Source organism: Accipiter gentilis, chromosome 23, assembly GCF_929443795.1.
Source record: "Accipiter gentilis chromosome 23, bAccGen1.1, whole genome shotgun sequence".
NCBI classification, from domain to species: domain Eukaryota; kingdom Metazoa; phylum Chordata; class Aves; order Accipitriformes; family Accipitridae; genus Astur; species Astur gentilis.
The window spans coordinates 22,351,425-22,370,853 of NC_064902.1; the positions used below are offsets into that span (position 1 = coordinate 22,351,425).

A 19,429-nucleotide genomic window follows, 5' to 3' on the forward strand; every position below is an offset into this window, starting at 1 on the left:
ACTGGTGGAGGGATCTGCAGACTTTGGGAGGAGGTTGAAGAATAGTTGAAGGCAACTTTGCTTACACAGTGATGTGCTGTACTGGGGCTAGGTCAGAGGTGAAGGTAATGTCAAACTGACCAGGTGTAAATGTAAAGGTTTTTGATAGTCTAGGATGCTGGCAACAGCGCTCTGAAAGAATTTTGTAGATTCAGGTCTCTTATTAGGCAAAGGCCATTTTCAGCCTGAACCATAGACTTTGCCTGGTTTTGCACATTGCATCCAGGAATTGTTTTCAACAGGGATGGAAAAGAATCAGCCTGCTATCAATTTCTAGCTACAAGATACAGGTGCAGTCAGCATTCACAGACCCTGGGAACTGTCCTCATGGTTGGACTTTGCTTGTGCTTTCCTAGGAGGTTACAGACCACTCTGGAAGCCACCACTCTGGAAGCCACCATTGCCAACAGCACAAGACTATGAGAACCTGAGGCCACAATTCATCAGGCATGGGATGTGGCTGCTACCTCTGCTATGGCTGTGACAGGCCATCTGCATGCCAGGTGATGGATGAGGATAACGGATTGAGGCAAGATGTCTCAGAGCTGCTCTTTGGTGGTTAGGATTAGTGCCATGGATGGAGTAGACCATGAGCTGCAATTGTGTCTCCCTTACGTACCAATTTCTCTGTCATTAACTGACCTCCTTGGTTGAAAGTATGTCATGTCCTGAGTTGAAAGAAGTAAAAAATACATAAACCACGAAACAGATTAAACACCAGTATTTCATCTAAGGTTCTATACAATCCAGTCATCAGAGATGCTTTGAACTCAAACATACAGTATTCAAAAGCAGAGTGGCAAAATAACATTTGCATTGGCAACTGTCATTTTCAAGGTGTTCAACTGCAGTTGGTGAAGTGTGGGGAGTTGCATGTGAATGAGCACGGCCCTTACAGGTGGAGTCCAACATACCTGTCATTTCATTTTCATTCACAGAGGAGTTGTCATAGTCCCAGTGTTTGGTCTCTATGAGCATGTTCATTTTGTCTCCATGTACACTGGTGAAACAGAAGGAGCATGAGCTAATGTGAGAGAGTGACTATTTTTTCTCTTGTAACCAGCAGATTTGACCGATTAAGTAATTACACAGTACCATGAGTTGTTACAGCGATTGTCTTAGGGGAGAATGAAGAAGATAACTGAGGAAAATGTATCCAGTGACTGAAGAGCCAAGTCATGGATTTTGACCGGGGCTCAGTTTAGCAACGTGCTGGTGGCATCCTGGCAGGTGGATTTCTGGTCACAGCTCAAATCCACGAAAGCTGCATGTGCACAACAACAACAAAGATAATTTAAGCTGTCCATATCCCATAGTTAAGTCTAGAGGAACAAACAGTTTATGGTAGGTTTTTAGATAATGCAGGTTTAGTGTTCTTATTCCTAGTGACAGAATATGTTCATTCAGAATAGATGTGTTATGCAGCAGCTTTTGAGAATCCTGGTGAAATTAATATTATAATATTATTCATCTCAAAACCAGAATATGTCTTTGTTACTTCAAGAGGAAAAATGTGAGGGTTTTTTTTTTTATTACTGCCCAATGGTAACAATAGATGTATTGTGCTAGGTAGGGACAGTATTTTAATTTCCTGTCATAATCCTGGTTTCTAGGGTTGGATATATAACTCTGCTGAATGATTTCCTCAGGGCTAGAACTTAACTTATAAGACATCAGAACAAGTCTGATTATTATTTATGTATTTAAAAGCATCTTTCAGAAATATCCCTCTGGTGGTTTCTAGTATTTCAGTGCTGGAGATCAACAAATAACCTGATCATTAATGAAAAGGCAGCTGGTTCTGTGTTATATTTGTAACTGATCTTTCAGCAGAGGACCTGCAGATGCCCCAGTGCTTTTCTATTGTACTCCTCCTCCTCCTCCTCTTATTATTAGTGTTGTTATTGTTGTTGTTATTATTATTATTAGTGTTGTTGTCTTAGAATTACTCATAGCTCTATTGTGGTCTGATATCATCCTTAACAGAGCAGTGCAAGTTTATGTGTTTATTTTCCTGATGTTAGATGTGATGACTCAGGGAGAATGCTGCTCGGTGAAGAAAATTGTGATTTTCTGCAGTAATGGAGAAATGTGCTTTTATCATATACTGAAGAGAACATCTGTGGTGATAATCATGCTGTTGACTTACTAAGAGAACACAAATTACATTCTATTAAATAACGTTTTTGTCTTAGGACAAGTCACTCATTACGCTGCATTGGGAATTGCCTCCTCCCGGCTGTCTAGACCCAGTAGATGAGGCACAGGGAAAACTTGCTTGCTTTTGCATGTATGGATCAGGTAGCAAGATCTTTTTTTTTTTTTTTTTTTTTTTGTGCTAACTTGATGACATTTGCTATAATTAATCATGTGGCATTTAAGTAGGTAAAATTACGACACCGCTGTGGTACAGACAGTCAGACTGAATGAGAGGCTTCACAGATGAACTCCCCGAGCTGGCATTTGCACGTTTGCTCCTGTGCTCCGGTGTCGCAGGACCCGGGCAGAGGCAGCAGGCGGGCTGGCTCCTGACCTCCCCTAACTGATGGACCCCGGGCTTCCCTCGGCAGTCAGAGCACACTCGCATCGGGGTGGATGTGTTTAACCCTGCCTTTAATTCAAACTGCTCCAGATACTTGGGTCACTTGTAAATAGAGTCGTCAGACCATTACTGTCTCCATTTCAAATTCTGGAGCTCTTCCATGCCTGCATTTACGAGAGTGAAGATTTATTTCTTCCTGTCTTCTGAGCCTCTGGATTTTATGGCTGCGTTACTGTCTCGGAGGAATATCTGACACCGCTTTTGAACTTGGGTATCAGATGCTTGCCTGTCAGATGTCACCTGTCAAGCATGGCTTTCCACTTTAACTGCTCTTGTACTTGGTACAGCAGCGATCTGGGAAATAAAAGTATGTCAGAAAAGAGAGGTGATAGCGGGAGGAGCCATCTGGCTCGTGGCCCCTGTTGGAGAGCTGTAGGGTGCTACAAAACAAGCCCAATCTTGCAGCCTGGTGCTGCAAGGGGTCAGGAGAGAGGTGGTGGGTCTCTTACTCATCCAGCTTCTTACCCCAGAAGCAAGTCTGCAGGGGATGTCTCAGACAAGATCTCTGGGTGTTTTGCTCCTGCGGCTCAGAGTATTGCAGTGGAACTGCAGAAAGTGCATCTTATGCAGTGGTGGGGTGATGATGATGAGAAGGAGGAAAAGAGCCTCATAATTTGTTTCAGCTTTGCTCCCAGTGAAAGTATCTGATTGTTGTTGGTGGTTTGTTCTCTTTAGTAATCTTGACTTGTTTTTTTTTTAAACATGTGGGTCAGCCATGGTGCAGTGGTAGGCAGGAACAAGTAGCAGCCCAACAGCAGAGGCAGGCTGGTGACTGTCTCCAAGATGCAGCGCTACAAGGCCTTTCCCTTAAAAGTAACACTTCATACAAGACTTTTTAGATCTCCTCTTTTTAAATACATTTTTTGTTTCTATTGAATGGGAAGCACCTTTAGCAGGTCTTGTTCATTGAGAAGTCTACAGAATTATTTGTAGTAGCACTATCTGGTGTAAAAATTGCTTTCTTGTAATTTCAAAGCCATTAGCACCATTTGTGCATGCAGTTGATGTTAATAGAAGTGACAGGCAAAAAATAAAGAGCGAGCCGTCCAATTTAGTCTTCTCCTGCTCAGGAGGACGTAATGCAGCTGACTAACCTTGAAGAGCAGGCTGTTGTGTTAATCAGTGATGCCCTTGAGCTGTCCTATCCATTTCACTTTCCAGTTTCCTGAAGAGTTGCTCTTCCCAAGGTGCAGTTTTGTCTTGAAGAAATACCGACTTGTAGTGCTGTATGAAAACACACCAGCATACATAGCAGAAACCAATTCCCTTGGCAGCAAACAAGGAAAGGATTTTTATCATTTATACTGGATATACTCCAAGAATTCTCTTTTCAGTTTAGTTATTATCTTTCCCTACAGTGTGGAATATTCAATTAAACCTTCTCTCAAATTGGCCATAACTTTCAATGAAAATTAAAGCAGTTCCATTTAGGTAACGATATCCGTCACTGGGCTTAATGTTCAGAGAGAATAGGAATGGTTTCACCTGTTCATGTGAATTAACCTCAGCTGACGTTCTTCATGTTTCAATTCCTCAAAAGTGCAGAAAAATGGCAAGCACTTAGCATCCTACTGGATATGCTGGCTTTCAGGTTTCGGGTACTGGAGGGACACAGAAAATATACTCTTCATTTGTAATGTATTTAAATTAATCTGGCATTTTAAAGTAGATTTTGTGATTCACTAGGAAAAAAAAGTGTATGGATCTCAGCAGAAGCTAGGCTAGCAGGATGTTCATCTAAATTATCTATCACGTTCTGTCTAACAGCATATGGGCATACCCCTCGTACTGTGTTTGAAAGTGTTTCTTTGAACATGAAATCTACTGAAATTTCCTATACCCTGCATCTTACTGAAAGAAATACACTTCACTCAAAGGAGGCAGACCCAGAGCTGTAGTACATTTGTTTCATCTGACAGGGGTGGGGGGGAAATGCTTTTAGGTAACCAATCTTGTTTGCAACTTGTCTTAAGCTGAGGGCAGCTCAGTGTTCATTCTGGGTTAACTCATTTCGGGCTCGAGCAAAAGAAATGTAACTCAGAACAATAAAAGCTGTCACTGGGAGAGTGTCTCAACAGTTAGCTTGTCCGGGAAGGTTACTTATTGTATTTTCCCAGGACAGTAACAAATGTGTAAGGAGTAGCACAGGTTATGCAGTAGTTGCTGAATATCGTAAAGAGCGAAGTGAGCTAAAATAACTGAGCAGCTTTCATGTGTGTACATACATATATGCACTGCTTCATTGTTCTGTTTGATTAAATGACCAAAAGAGAGCCTAATAAACGCAATCTGATAAGAAGGGCAAGGGAAAAGCCTGCTCAGCTCAGGAAAGAACTGCCTTCTGGCATCGGTGGGCTTCTGTGGATCGAGCAGCTAGTTGTGTTCATCAGTGATAAGCTAAAAATGTGTTGTTGCTTTGTGATTGTGAGTCCCTGAACATTATTGCAATAGAAAAGAAGTTACCACTTTTATTTTTTTTTAAAAAAGTGTAAAATTCACATTTCAAATTTATCTGAATAGCAAAACTTCGCTCCCACAAAACCAGACACTGTAACAGAGCAAATGCATTTGCCTGTGCTGACACCAAACATCTGAAATCTGTTTCTACCCAGTAACGTAAGTTAGTCAAAAATGGACTATTTATGGTACAGGTACTTTTAGTTTTCTGTCTGTAAGAATCTAGACTGCAGTTTGTTTTATTTATTAGTGACTATTTAGTGTTCTTTGAACCAAATCCTCCTCTTCTGTAAGGTACTGTGGCTCAAGTCTTGTCACACACCGTGTTAGGATCTGGGCTGCAGTGATTTCAATCACACATTAGACTGTAGCAAAAGGACTCTACAGGCTGAAGATTAAATAGTTTGGACTTGCTTATCTTGGTTATACACAAGCAACAATAAGAGAAAGAAGAAAGGCACTCAAAATAATTTTATCTACCCAGTGTTGCAAGGTTTTTCCTCCTCTTCTGAACCCCTGATATGCTGGCAGCTGCTTTCAGACCTTCTCCCTGCCTTACCCAACGCTGTTCTCTTGAAAGCCAAGTAGTAGTTGCACCAGGGCTTTTCTTCTCGCTGGCTAACAGGAAGGGCAAGCATTTTTTGCCATATAAAAGCTGAATGTTAGTGTCAGCAGCAGATATAATATTTAGAGAGCGGTTTCATTTGATCTTCCATGAGCTTCTATTTTAGCTTAGGCAAATTAATTTATTTAGCCTTTTCACCTATCTGTGACTTTTTCTACCTTTGTAGTTCTTTACCTTTTGTCCGATGTGTTTTCTAAATTGTACTTTGCTTACTAATTACGTAGGCAGGTTGTGATGTTTCTCACAAATGTAACTCCCTATCAAACACCCCATTGCATCATGTGGACCAGTTTCATTATACCTTGAAGACCAGTGTCTCACCCCAGGATGCTACACCATAAGGGTCTGGGCCCTGATCCTGCAGCCAAGTGATGTCCTAGTCATATGGGGACAGGTTTGCACCCTTAGATTTGTTTGTGTGTCTGTTTCCCGACTCAGGTAGGTGAGCTATCTACTTTTTAATGCAAAGTGTATTTTCTTGTGATGGGAGGAGGACCAAGAATCTGACCTTTAGCATGATGTGATATGATATAAATTGACACACCGTAATTGAAATAACAGCAAATGACAGTGTAGGGTGACTTGAGTCCTTTGTGGGGTGTGAGGCAGATGACACAGCTGATGCAACACGTACCTGAGTCAGCACGGTTCGCTAACTGGATTACCTGGGGTGGTCTGGCTTGTGCCTGTCCCGGCACGGTCAAGCTCCTTGCCTATGGGAGTTGAAGCGATTCTTACACAGGACCTGAGCACCAGGCCAGCTTCTGTATTTTACAATTAGAAAACTGGATAAATTAAAATGTATTTTAATTCTCTTGTTTTTAAACCCATTAATATAGTACTCAGAGCTGTAATCTTCATGGGCCAGATTCTAATATGATTTCTTACAGTGAATGAGACTTTTGAAGGAGTGAATCAGCCCTGGGTCTCAGAAACAAGTCAAGATATCATAATCTAACCCTGTATGCTTTATGGTTATTATTATCTTTTTATGCCAGCAACAGTAAGTTGCACACAGGTATAATTTAAAGCTAGAGATTATGTGAAATGTGTTTTGAATAATAAATGAGTCTCAGTCAGATATCGTTAACATATAATTAAAAATAAAGATAAATACAACTGATATGACTGTATGCTTAGTGCATTCTCTTTTGTGGTGGTGCCTGAGGGAGGAGATACGGGGAGAGGTTGCTCCATTATAATCCTCCTGGCAAAGTCTTTCTGAAATCCTTCTGTGGAGATGACAATTTTTTCCCTGGAGTAAAGAGTTATTGTTCTGTCCCTAATAAATCCAGGTGATTTCCCAGTGTCAGGCGATATGAGGGCTGTTCACATTCATACTCACCTTCCTCCCATTGGGAAGATGCATCATCTTCTGTTCATTCCTTTTTCTTTCTTAATTTTTTTGTTCATCCCATCATCTCTATATTTTGTTTATTCATTCTCCTCTGACCTCCTATACCCACAAATTTCCTGCATGTCCATCAAGATGGACCATCTGGCAGCAGACCAGACAGCAGTGTGGCTACCTGGCCAAAGCAACATCCATGCTCGCATCCCTGCGAGTCCCTGCCCTCAGCAGCGAGGAAGCTGTGGGTACCACCAGCAGCACCCTGATGGCCCACGCAGTTCCCCTTGGTCCCATCAGTACTCTGCAAGAACAGAACTCTGCTGTAAGATGAGAGGGCAGAACATGATTGGAAAATGTTCAAAAAATGTTAAAGCAAGGCTCCTTCTATTCAGCTAAAAGGCTTTCTGACTGGGACCAGTTTTTACTGGGTCCTTACTTGCGCTATACTTAAGGGAGGCAGCTAGACATCAACACTGATGGGCGGAAAAGTCTTGGTGAAATCAAGGTAGCTGATCTTTTCAGGGAAGAAGAGTTGGTTTCCTTTATGTTCTGAACAGCTACTGTGAAGATAAAACTGTCTAATACAAACAGGATGGAGAGCAGGGAATTTACGTTGTAACTTTCTGTGGGCATTTTGAGCAATGTTGACATATTTCATGAAATCCTGTAACTGCAAAGTGGCAGGCAGAGAAAAGCTGTACGTCAGGACCGTTCCTGTTAGCAATGCTTACCCTTAGTTCCACGTTTGAAAAAAGATTAACTGATAAGATGAAAATTTAAAGTGGTTGAGGAGAGAGGAAAGAAGATATGAATGAGATAATAACACAGAAGTGTTTTTAAAATAAAGAACAAAAGTTAGTACAAGGAAGGCTCCTGTAAGTAGTCCCCAACCTCAGACTGCTGGACTGCTGTGAAATGACTACTAAACTCTTTGAAGGTTGTTCTGCCAAAATATTTTCACTCTTTTACCTGTATTTAGAGTGAGGTTTTAATACTCCAAAGTGCACAAGTGTGTAATGTGCTTGCCAGCACAGTTCATACCAAGCACTCGGGACCTTTGTGCCCGGGGAGTACAGTGAGGTACAAGGGCTGGTGCCTGGGGGATCCCTGCAGCATCACCGCTGGGAAAGGGCAGAAGATGTAAAAGGGTTTACATGGCAAGGGTCCCCTCCGAGGGACTGATGCTCAGTTACGCCCTATGACTGCAAAAAGGTTTCAATCCAGGGATGGCAGAAGCACTTTTAATGGAGGGGCTTCCTGGGGGCTGGAAATGCTGGTGAACCTCCGGCTCTCACTACTGTGTAGCTGTATTTAATAATGTAGTTTTTTAATTTACAGTGACAATATTTAAGTTTTTAAAGGTGAAACTAAGCATTCTGGTTTGAAGTAAGCTTTGCCTGTTCCCGGTTTTTTTGAACTTTGGGTAAAGTTTCAGCCTGTGCTCTGTTTAGTACAGAAACGTTTTCACGAACATTGACCACAATTGGGTTCAATGACTTCTGGAAAAAAAAAATCTTGCTGCTATAAAAAAAAAAAAAGTTGTCATTGTCACATCTTTTCTAGGGTGAATGATACACAGCCTTTTGCTGCTAAGATACTATTTTATATTTTAACACTGGCTACATGGAGATTCCATCAAATATCTGTCACATTTTTCCTCTGTTTAATGCAGACGACAACACACTGCACGGGCCAGTTTTCCTTCAGGAGCCCAACAGCATGATCTTCCCCTTGGATTCAGAAGAAAAGAAAGTGAAGCTGAGCTGTGAAGTAAAAGGAAATCCCAGACCAACCATTGGGTTTGTTGAATGTTTAACTATTCTTTAGCACGATCTCCATGCTACAGCAGTATCCCCCAAGAAGGTATATCATGCAGTATAACTCAGTGATACCCCTGGAGTCTGCCGCAATGCTGATAACAAAAATAAAAAACAGGCATCAGGAAATTACTACGTATTACAATGCAATTGGAAAATTTGGACAAGAGTTCAAAAAGGTTATGAAGGAATTTTATATAGTCTTGGCTCCCAGATTAACCATCCGTTTCCATAAACACGGACAAAGCTCTTCATTGTTTTTAGCTTTAGTAGCTGCTTTGCAATCCTTAGGAAAAAAGATGGTATACTACTACAGTGATGCTACTGCTGTAAATCATTTAGGCTGCTGTTTTTTTTCTTTTAATACCTTTCTCATTTTCTTCACCAAAGTAAATGCCACTCTGAAACTGATTAGAGTTGTCAGACCTCAGCCACTGTGCTGTCTTCTGAAACGACCAACTATTTAATGCAATAAACTCTGTTGATTCACTGGTGCAAACATACTCAAATTGTTTCTCTGTATGTTCTGGAGCTGCTATGCGGCTGTGGCTCCCTTGCATGCTCCGTTGAGGGCTGGTGGGCATGAGGGTTGCTGTAACTGGGGCAATGTGGTGCTGGAATTTCTCAGTGCCCCCGTTTGTGACAACATCTGCTGTGAGTGGATTTTCTTAAATGTAAAACCAAACAGCTAGCAAGTCAGGAGTGGAAGAAAAAACCAAAACCTCAGTGGACTTGAATGGTTTAAAAATCCTATTTCTGGGACTTCCCCTTGCAAAATGATTAATTCCAAAGAGCAGCAGCACTAGCAACTACAGAAACATTAATCATATCAGAGACTGAAATATATGTCAAGGATATTGCTCTTTCAGTTAAATACTGGAATATTTTGCATTTTCATGCCTTTTTTTTTTTTTTAGTGAGTAGTCAAAAGATGTTTTAAATCTTTCTTTATTTACTTCATGTTATATTTTCAAATACTCAAGAGCATCCATTAATATTAGCAGAATTTAACTTTGGCATTTTGTGCTATAGCTGGAAGTTAAATGGAACCAGTATTGACATTGGTATGGATTACCGCTACAGCGTGGTGGAAGGCAACCTGTTGATCAATAATCCCAATAAAACCCAAGATACCGGAACATACCAGTGTGTAGCAACAAACCCGTTTGGAACGATTGTCAGCAGAGAAGCAAAGCTTCGGTTTGCTTGTAAGTAACAAGGCAACCTCCATTCCTGCAGCATGCTAGAAAAACCTGAGAGCAATGCCACCTTTCCTAACCTTTTCTAATGCATTACACAGTATTTTCTGAGCTGTTCATGCAGTAGAGAAAACACCTGGATTTAGAGGGGAAATGTGAATGAGGAACAGATGCATTGGTTTATGATTAGCTAAAATTGTATGTAGTGTGCAGGGTAAAATGTCTTATTTCTTGAGAAAGAGGCCACCTAGGAAAGTATCTGGCAAACAGGATCTCACCATTGATTTTTCCGTTCAGTGGAGAATTAAAGCTTCAAAATATTTGAAGGAGCATGTTCTTTATAAGGCATAAATTCACAATGACAGTTTTCGCAAGTCCTACATTTAAGTTCTTAGGTACGAGTACTTTCAGGTATGGGTGATGTTTTGGAACTGTGTGTCGAAGGGAAAACAGGCTGCTTTGTATGTATTTTGAGTTAAATTCAGAGTTGCAGCTTCTTGACGAAAGCTAAAGATAAAAAAAGACATAGGTCTTGATGTAAATTAGCATTGTATGAAATTATGTAAAGCCATTTTGAGGTACAGTATGAAGTCTGTAAGAGTGGGCAAATGATAACGCAGGACTACGAGTCATCTTTTTTCTCATGTAGTTGAGAAAGTGGACTTATTCATCCATCATCTCTGTGATTTCTCTGTGCCGTTGTCCTGGGAGGGGTGTACACAGCAGCTCAGTAATTACAGCAGGAGCTGCTATGAAATATCCTTGCATGCACGTGCAGGAGTTCAAGGCAGTCCATTCCATTCACAGACATGAAGCTATCAGTAATGGTGAGCTGGGCTTTCAGTAGTGCTTAATGAAAGGTACTTTTGACTGACTGGTAAGAGAAGCTGATGTACTCCAGCTACAAAAATGAAAAGTAAAAATGCCAATAAACACCAGGTTCACGCAACATAGAGAGGTGATTTGTAATGAGAAATATTACTGTGAGTAGAGTCAAGTCCTCTGTCTCCCTGAGTTGTTTACAATATATTATCCATTTGCTTATGACCTGCGCGTGTCTTTCTGTGACTGAAGGTGCGTTTTCACTCTGGATGGGTAATGGACAGCTTCCTCAAGACCGATCTCATCACTCCACATTTCAGTATGTCAAGGTGATCACTTCATAAGTACTGTGTTGGTCTGCTTCTTTGATGACCACGTGTTTCACAGCAGGCTCTGTCTTACAAATCACGGCCTTCTGCTAGCTGGCAGGGTGAGCCTGGGAAGCATCCTTATTCAGAGCAAAGAACTTCAACTCCCCCTTGGCTGGGGTTGTACTGTTTGCTGAAGTCAATCGTTCAAGGACAAGCTGGGTACCGGGTTGCAGTTCCTTAGATGCTGGTCCCGGGCTTCAAAGTTCAGGATGTGGGACTTGGAGGGAAGATCCTGATGCTGGCAAGTGCAGTAGCCACAGACTACCTGAGTGGAAATACATCAGCTTCCTTGCTTAAGTTGTTAGGTGCTTATTAATCAAGAGCTTGCAGATTTTTGTGGTCTGCACAAAAATAAGAAACCTTTAACATCTTATCTTTGCTTCAGATAGAGGGTTTGTTAAATTCTGTTCAATTTATCTATGTCAGTGAATGATATATCTGGCAAAAATCTTCCAGGTTTACTAGTGGACCAAATATGAATTTGGTTTGACTGATTCTTAGGTAAGAAGATTGAACTCAAAACCAAAGCTTGTTCTTTTCCAGTTACAGTAATGATGGGAAACTTGGATAATATATTATTTTTGATGCCTAAAATTTATTTTAGATTGCTAAAACAGCATAATCAATTAGATACATTTGGATTAAGTAAAAACAAATCAGCAATTTTCAGGGTAGGCTCTGTGCTTTCACAAAACAGGAAGTCATTTTGTCTTGTACAGTCAAAGGGATGGCAACCAGAAATAGCTGAATTATGAAACAGACAGAGTGGTTTAAGTTTATTACAAAAGCTCTGCCTCCAGGAACCAATAAAAATGGGCATCTGTATTAGTAATGGGTGGGTTTTGGCCTTGACGTCCAAGATGTGCAGATGCAGTAGCCTGCTTAATATAACTCCTTGCCTTTATGTGGTTTTATTCCAAATGTGATTGGTTTTGGATGGCCTTCTGTAGGTTCTGCATGGAGTAACCTAAAACACTGTATGTGGAGGATTCATTCTAGCCACTGGAGAGCTCTCTTGAACCTGTTTGCTCTCAGTTGCTCTCTCAGGATTTTTCCCTTTTATCAAGTTACTTTCCTTGAACTTACACCCTTGTCTGGCACCTAGATTACACATGCAGTCTCTGACCCAGCTCCAGCACTTGGTCTTGGTCTCTTATGCCGCACTATGTCACATATTATGATTAGCTGTGGAAAGCCCCTTGGTTAGAGACTCAGCACTGTACTGCTTAACCTGTCTGTAGCTTCCCCCCTCATCCAAGCAATCCCTTATTTTCCTTCCTGATCCTGTGTTGTGTAATTTTTGTGTTCTCATTTTTATTTCTGAGGAAAGTTATTGCTGGGTCTTTTGAGACTAATGTCTGGGGTTTTGAGCTTTTTTTTTTTTTCCTCTTACGGGTTAAATTCTGAATCTTGGGGCATCAGTAATATATGTTCGTTTGTTCTTCAAGGGCTGTATTATTCTTCTCTAGCGTTTTCACTGAAGATTAAACTGCGATCTAGCTATTCAACCTCCTGTGGAGGTCAGACAGGGTCAGCAATTTAATCCTTGAAATATGTATTTAGGTTACAAACTCATTACGATAAAAGTGCTAATATTTTCCCCCAATACTTGCTTTGTGAGATGTCATTTACATCATTTACATTTCAAATTTGTTCTTTTTTTCTTTTTTTTTCCCCCAATGCTAGTTGTCTCTGAAATTGAACATGAGGAATCTGCTGTACTACAGTAACAGAGTATGGATTAATGATGCACTAAACCCTGTCCTTATAGCAATACAGGCTCTCAGAAAATTAAAAAAAGCTTTAAAGTCTGAGTATGGATTCTAATAATGGCTTTTCTAACATGATCTGCAAAAACACAGCTGAACTAGATTAAATTATGTGCTTTTTATTTTAGGGGATGGGCTTAGCTTGACAATTTTATTCACTGTACCGTAGTTTCTGTTTGGAAATGACACTGAAATCAATAAGAAGTTATGCCTGGAAAGAAGTGCAGTTCTGATGCGGCAGTTTAGAGATGTACCCACCCATTCAGACATATGATTAAAGCTGTTTACTATGGCCCAGATCCTGCTTCCGTTTAAGTCGAAGATAAAACTTGTATTGATTTTTAGTGGCACCAGAGTTGGACCATACCGCTCAGAAAGTGATGAATTTGCAAGTTGTTCCGCCTGCTCAGCTCCTGTTCTCTTTGACATGACTTGAAGGTGCTGAGCAGCTCTTGGCTGAGGGCACGAGAGCGGTAGAGCTCAGCGCAGAGCAGCACGCCATGAGCAGGATGTGCTTTTAATGAGTTTCCTTGCCAAATTATTTCTACTGACTGTGAAATAATTTACAAAATGGAACATAAGTGCACACAGATGCTGAAAGTTGCATTTATATCCACAGATGTAAAATACAAAGTTCAGTCCTGGGAAAGGCTTCAAGAGGTTCTCAGTCCCCAGTGCGAGGCAGCATCGATGCCCTTCCTTAGAGAAGCTCACTAGCCTGTTCTGCACAACAGTTGCAGACCCTTGTCAGGAGCATGTTATTTGGAGGACTACTTATTAAGATTTAATTGCACTTAAATTGATGGCCTCTGCTAGTACTAATCTTACCTGCTAGCAGCTACTACTGGTCGTGTGGAGTATGCTTGTACTCCATGCCCTGTGCAGGTAATGACCCAAAGGCTTTCAAACCTACTCCTCCCCCTTCTATTGACCATTGAGTATGGTAGATGTCCAAAGGATTGTGCCTTTGGGAAGCTGAGCCTGATACCTTTTCGCCAGAAATGGCTTTGCAGAAGCCCCTGATGTATTGCCATGTGTGGGTGATCATGCAGAGTGCCAGCTTCCACATGACTTGTGACTCTTGTCTGCTGTCTTTGGGTTTGCTCTTGTTTAACCAAAGGTTTGTAAAGCAGAAAGGGGCCAGATTGTCAAACCTGTTCAAAATGACCAACACTGGTGGAAGTGGGCTCAGAGAAAATAGGACTATGTAAGGTTTTCTCTTCTGTGCGTAATTCTTTGCAAAGTGATGTCCAGATCTTGTTCTCTTGCGATCACATTGGTACAGTGGAATAAGTGAGACAGGACTTTCCCTAGCAAAGAGAATGGCAATTACTGTTTTACCTTTCAGCTGATTGATCAGCACCTATAGAATAACATCTCTAATTAGAGATTAACTTTTATATTTATTTTACCTTGCTGAGGCTGCAGTTTGTTTTTTACCACCAAAACTGAAACCAGACATTTTTGCACGTCTCCAGGAGCAGTGCAGAGGGTCAGTCTGGACACCCCATATTCCCCCACCCCAGGGGTCTCCAGACTGTGTCTGCTCCGTTGCTGCCTCCACCTGTGGCAGCTAATGCTTACCCAGGATGGGACCAAGGCTTCGCTCTGCTCTGCTGGGATATGACCCCTGTCTTCTCCTGTGGAGCCATCCCCAATGCTGGTAGATGAAATGTCCTTTCCCTGCTGTGATAACTAGACTCAATTTGGCCCTAAACTCCTCAGCAGGATTTGCAGTTTAACTTGAAAATACTCAAAGATAGTGCTACCTATAGTAATGCTGATTTTAAAATAAACCCTCTGGAGAGTAGGTGAGTAGCCATGCAGTAGCTGTTGCCTTTCTCATCAGTAAAGAGGTTTGTCAAATGCTGTTGATTTTGAAGTGAGTATCCAAAGAGGAAAATTAAGTCCAAACCGGTGCAGTTTTTCAGTCATAGCATTGTTTTGCCCCCCATTGTTATAAAAACTGCCTAAAAGTGATGTCTGTGAAACATGAGCTGTTAGAGAAATGGGATCTACTTCTCAGGAGTTTTTAGCATTTTGCACATTATCACACCACCACGCTGGGAGGACAGTTGGTGTCCTTCCTCTCGCTCTGTACAGAGATGCTTCTCTGAAATCGGTGCCTTTGCAACCTGTAGCAACCCATAGTTTCTATGAAGGAGTTTCCTTTGAATCTGTTATTTAACAGGTCCGTGCTAATGCTGTGGGTATTTTCTGCTGTTGGCAAAAATTATATTGAGATGTCCAGGGGGCTGAGGTACCAATTTTTAGAACAGAAATGAGGCCCCAGGAGAGGGGATGATGGGGCTGAAGGGAGGCATCCTCAGAGGATGCTGGAGCAGCAGCAGCAGCAGCAAAGCATTGCTGTGCTGCACCTGGGAGCTGCGGGCAGATGAGATGAGATGAGATGCAAGGGGAAAGGTCTTCTCCTCCTCCTCCTCCTGCAGACAGCCCCGGTCAAGCAAAATGGCTGATTTTGTATGTGGAATTTAGCCTGAACTGTTTTACTGTGTTTGAAGATTAAACTGTGCCTGGAGGGCAGGGTTTGGAGGTGGGCTTCTTTCCACCACTAACGAGGGCAGCAGCCTCAGACACCTTTTGTACATTTTCCATTGGATTATTCATTTATAGAAACTCTAACTTTCTTCTCTGTTACCGTGAGCACTCTCCTAAACTGCAGGGAATCACACTATTGTTTCTGAAAACTGTTTCCCCCCCACGCTTTAATAAAGGAATTTGGTTTATAGAAGTGTTTCTGCAAAAATAATTGTTACGCATGAATTAGCTGCTAGGACTCGGCACTGTGCAGTGCAAACGGTAGCAGAAAATACAGTAATAATGTGGTTGTAATGAGAATACTTTAGGGCTTTGACCTACCATCCCAAAATAATTTCACTGTGATGGTAGAAAAAGAAAATTACTCCCAACATTGCACTGAAAAGAATTTTTTTCAGTATTCCCATTGCTGGAATGATTCCTGTTATATCTTGTACCCGAGCAAATCCCATAATTTTTGCTATTAGTTGCTAAGAAACAAATTATAATTGCTGCTCAAATTCTTTACTGTTGTACCCTCTTATTGCCCTGAAGTACATTCATTTTCTTTTTGGAGATTAAATGATCAATGAAGTAATTCTTTCAAGAACAATTAATAATGAAAACATTTTCAGAGAACCACCAAAGTATCTGCCTTGCCTTGCCTAAACAAACAAGCGCAACAACAATCGCATTGATTGATCAATGAAGCGATGCACTGCTGCTCGGCTGAATGAGGCATTCGGCACGCAAATTAAATCATTTCCGCAGTGATTACTAACGTCTGAGTGTTGAGAAAAGATGATGTGTTTTAAACCTCCTGGAAATTAAGGAGACAGAGGGCTTGGGTTGTTTTTTTCCGGAGTCGGACTGCAGCTGGGACGATGGGTGTGCATGGCTGTGCTCATCCTTCAGCAACCCATTGGACACCTGTCCTCATCCTCTTCGGAAAGTTTATTTTTTCAAGGATTTTCTGCTTACGAAGGGCAGAAACCCAGTTCAGCGCATTTTCCTGGCTCCTTCCTTTTTCTGGTTCTTTGTGAGAGCACTTCTGAAAAGCCCCTGCCAGGTATGTGGAGTCGGGAGTCTTTAGCATCCTGGGTGGGAGCTGCCCACCTGCAGTAAGGTAGGGGAAGCACCCATGCCTGCCAGCCCTGCAGCCACCACCGCAGGACATGCGTGCCTGTGCTCCAAGGCTGGTTTTCACCCCAATATTGAAATACCACGCCTGGCTAGTTCTTGCTCACGTACCCCTTCTGCTTTTTCAGAGTCTGGACTTCAAATCTGCAGCTCTTCCCATAGGTTAATTCACTTTTTCCTGGCATTTTTGTCAGTGCGCTGCCTCCCATGCGTATGGTCACAATTTGGAGATAACACTCTCAGCCAGCAACTGGAGTTTGCATACACCCAGGGTCAATTAATCTACCTTAAATAATTTAATTTTCTTAGTTTTTTTCTTACATCTTCAGGAATTGGTTTTCTTAATGTGGCCTGCTTTCCCATACATACCCCAAAATCCTTTTTTGCTCTCTGATTTTTTTTCCTTTGAAGCCTTTCAGAGCCTCTGCATGTCCAGGCCAGACGGAGGGTTTTGTTGTGGTCACAGAAGTGGCTCTGCGGCAGCAACAAATGGCACTGTGCTGCAGAGGGTCTGCCTCTGCTTCCTCTGGCTTCCTACTTCAGTTTCCAGGGAGACTAAAAAACTCACTATAACATTTCCCAGATATACAGGACATGTTTTAAATTCTGGGTCCAGTAGATAAATCTGTTTTGGTACAGATTCTCTGGGAAGAGATATTTCCTAAACTTTTCACTCTTCCTAAAGGAACAGTTGTTTTGTAGCTCCTGAAACTCTGCAAAGAAAGCGTTATTTTAGACCTTGAATGTGCTTTTCTGTCCGCTGCCATAGGCCCTGTCTCCCCAGGCTTCCCCTGTCCCACTGAAGTGGCTGGGACATGCTAGCCATCCCTGTTTTCCTCCATGCACTGTGATACACATGAAGCTGTCAGATCACAGCTCGTAAGAGTAGGCTACAAGCTATTTGTGGTGTCCCTGTTTCTGCAAAGTTATAACGTTAAAATTGTCTAGGCTGTCAGATAAGATTTGGGGCTAATTACGACAAATTTGGCTCAAGAGTGTTGTTTCCTGTATGCATGTAGATTCCCCAATTCCTCCTACAGTGACCTTTAAAGGAAACATACCATTTATATTGATAGAAGGCCTGATGGTCTTACCCAAAGTCAGACACTCCTATTGCTTGGGTCCCCAGGACCAGGTGTGGCGTGATGCAGCATGTGTTCTTAACAAGGGAATAAGCAAATTTATTTGGATTTTTCTATGTGCACATATTTCCTAATGTTTCCCTCCTTTGCTAAAATGTTAACTCAGCTGTGCAAAGTGCAGTTGTCAGTGTTGGAGAACCATCTCACAACCTCTGCACCTTTGCCATGCAGTCTCTGATGAGCAGAAAACTAGGCTAAGCCTCACATAAGCTCTTCTTTTTTTTTCTTTTTTTTTGATGAATTGGACCAACAGGGAGTATGTAGCAGAGAATAGATGTATAACCTACTTTACTTTCATCTGTGATAGAAGGACCCTTAACTTGGAACAGAAACATAGGATTTATACCTGCTTTGTTTCCACCCAAGGTTTATAAATAAGATGAATACATTATTACTTAAAGCAGTGGCAGGGCATTTGTAAATAATCGGTGCACCTTCTCTCAAAGCTAGTAATCTTGTAAGCCTGCAGTGTTATTTCGGAAGTGTATTTCAGTTTATATCACACAGAAATAGTGCTGCTGAGAGCAGGGAGCTTTGCACAGGGAGGTGTCAGAGGGCTGTGGCCGGGAGCTGCTGCGCCAGGCAGGAGAACTGCAGCCAGCCCTCTGGGCATTGCACCGCAATGAGCTTAATATCACAGGTCGGTCGCAGTGCCATGGTTTCTTTTGTGGTTTAGAAATTTAGGGAACAGCAAGGCACAGGCTTGACACTTTTTTTCTTGTCTCTCTCCTTATTTATTAATTTTGCCTTTAATATGTAAAAGAACATATATTCAAAATATATGTGTTTTTTATATTTAGGGGCTGGATCTTTAAGAACTAAGTGCAGATATAGGCGTTTTTTTAAAGTGAACGATTAAATGTGCTAATTTGGTCCCAGAATGCCAAGGTCCAATGATGCAAGCTTTCTTTGAAACAAGCTCTGCTGTTATGTGAAACTCTCTAGTCTTGAGAAAATTATCTTTGTGCTAAATCATGTGAGGGTGCTGTGGCAAACTCCAACTGGACCTGAAGGAAATAAAAAGAGAAATTTCTCATTTTCTCTGATGTTCTGAATGAAGCCGTAAGTATTCAGGTTCTAAGCCCAGGTATTTGGGACAATTTCACTTTGAAATGGAGTAGATCTCTACATTTGAAGATCTTCTGACCTTAGGCTTAATCAGTCACTGTGACATCTCACCTGTTAATACCACCCTTCTTTTTATATGCTCAATGTGTAGATCATAAAGAAAATGGTGTAAAGCTCCCACAGTAAGCTAAAGAGAGAGCAAGACTTTGTCTTTCTTTCCCTACTTTCCCTGTGGCTTTGTGCAGGATCTGACATTGTACTATTTAGCAGCAAAAATTTCCTGTTCTCTCTCTCTTTCCTGAAGCCTTTGCAACTTGCCTGTATTATCAGCAAGGTAGTTCCTGTTGGTGGCCTGTCTGGCTGCTTACCACTAGAGCATTAGAGAATCAGTGCACATCATTTGACATGTATTCCACTCTTTGAAGGCTAAAAGCCAGAATAAGTATAGTAGTATACTTTGAATATTAATGTGTCCTTAGTAGTAGTATT

General features: G+C 41.5%; 1 protein-coding gene across 7 annotated transcripts in view; it reads left to right on the forward strand.

Annotated features, from left to right (window-relative positions):
* The window catches only part of LOC126049544 (contactin-4), a 346,808-nt gene that overhangs the window by 206,954 nt on the left and 120,425 nt on the right, over positions 1–19,429 (forward strand). For all 7 annotated transcript variants that reach the window (XM_049826060.1, XM_049826066.1, XM_049826059.1 and 4 more), the window contains 2 exons: positions 8,747–8,873; positions 9,924–10,099. In XM_049826060.1, the coding sequence (XP_049682017.1) occupies positions 8,747–8,873; positions 9,924–10,099 (303 nt within the window). The remainder of the gene's footprint in view (positions 1–8,746; positions 8,874–9,923; positions 10,100–19,429) is intronic.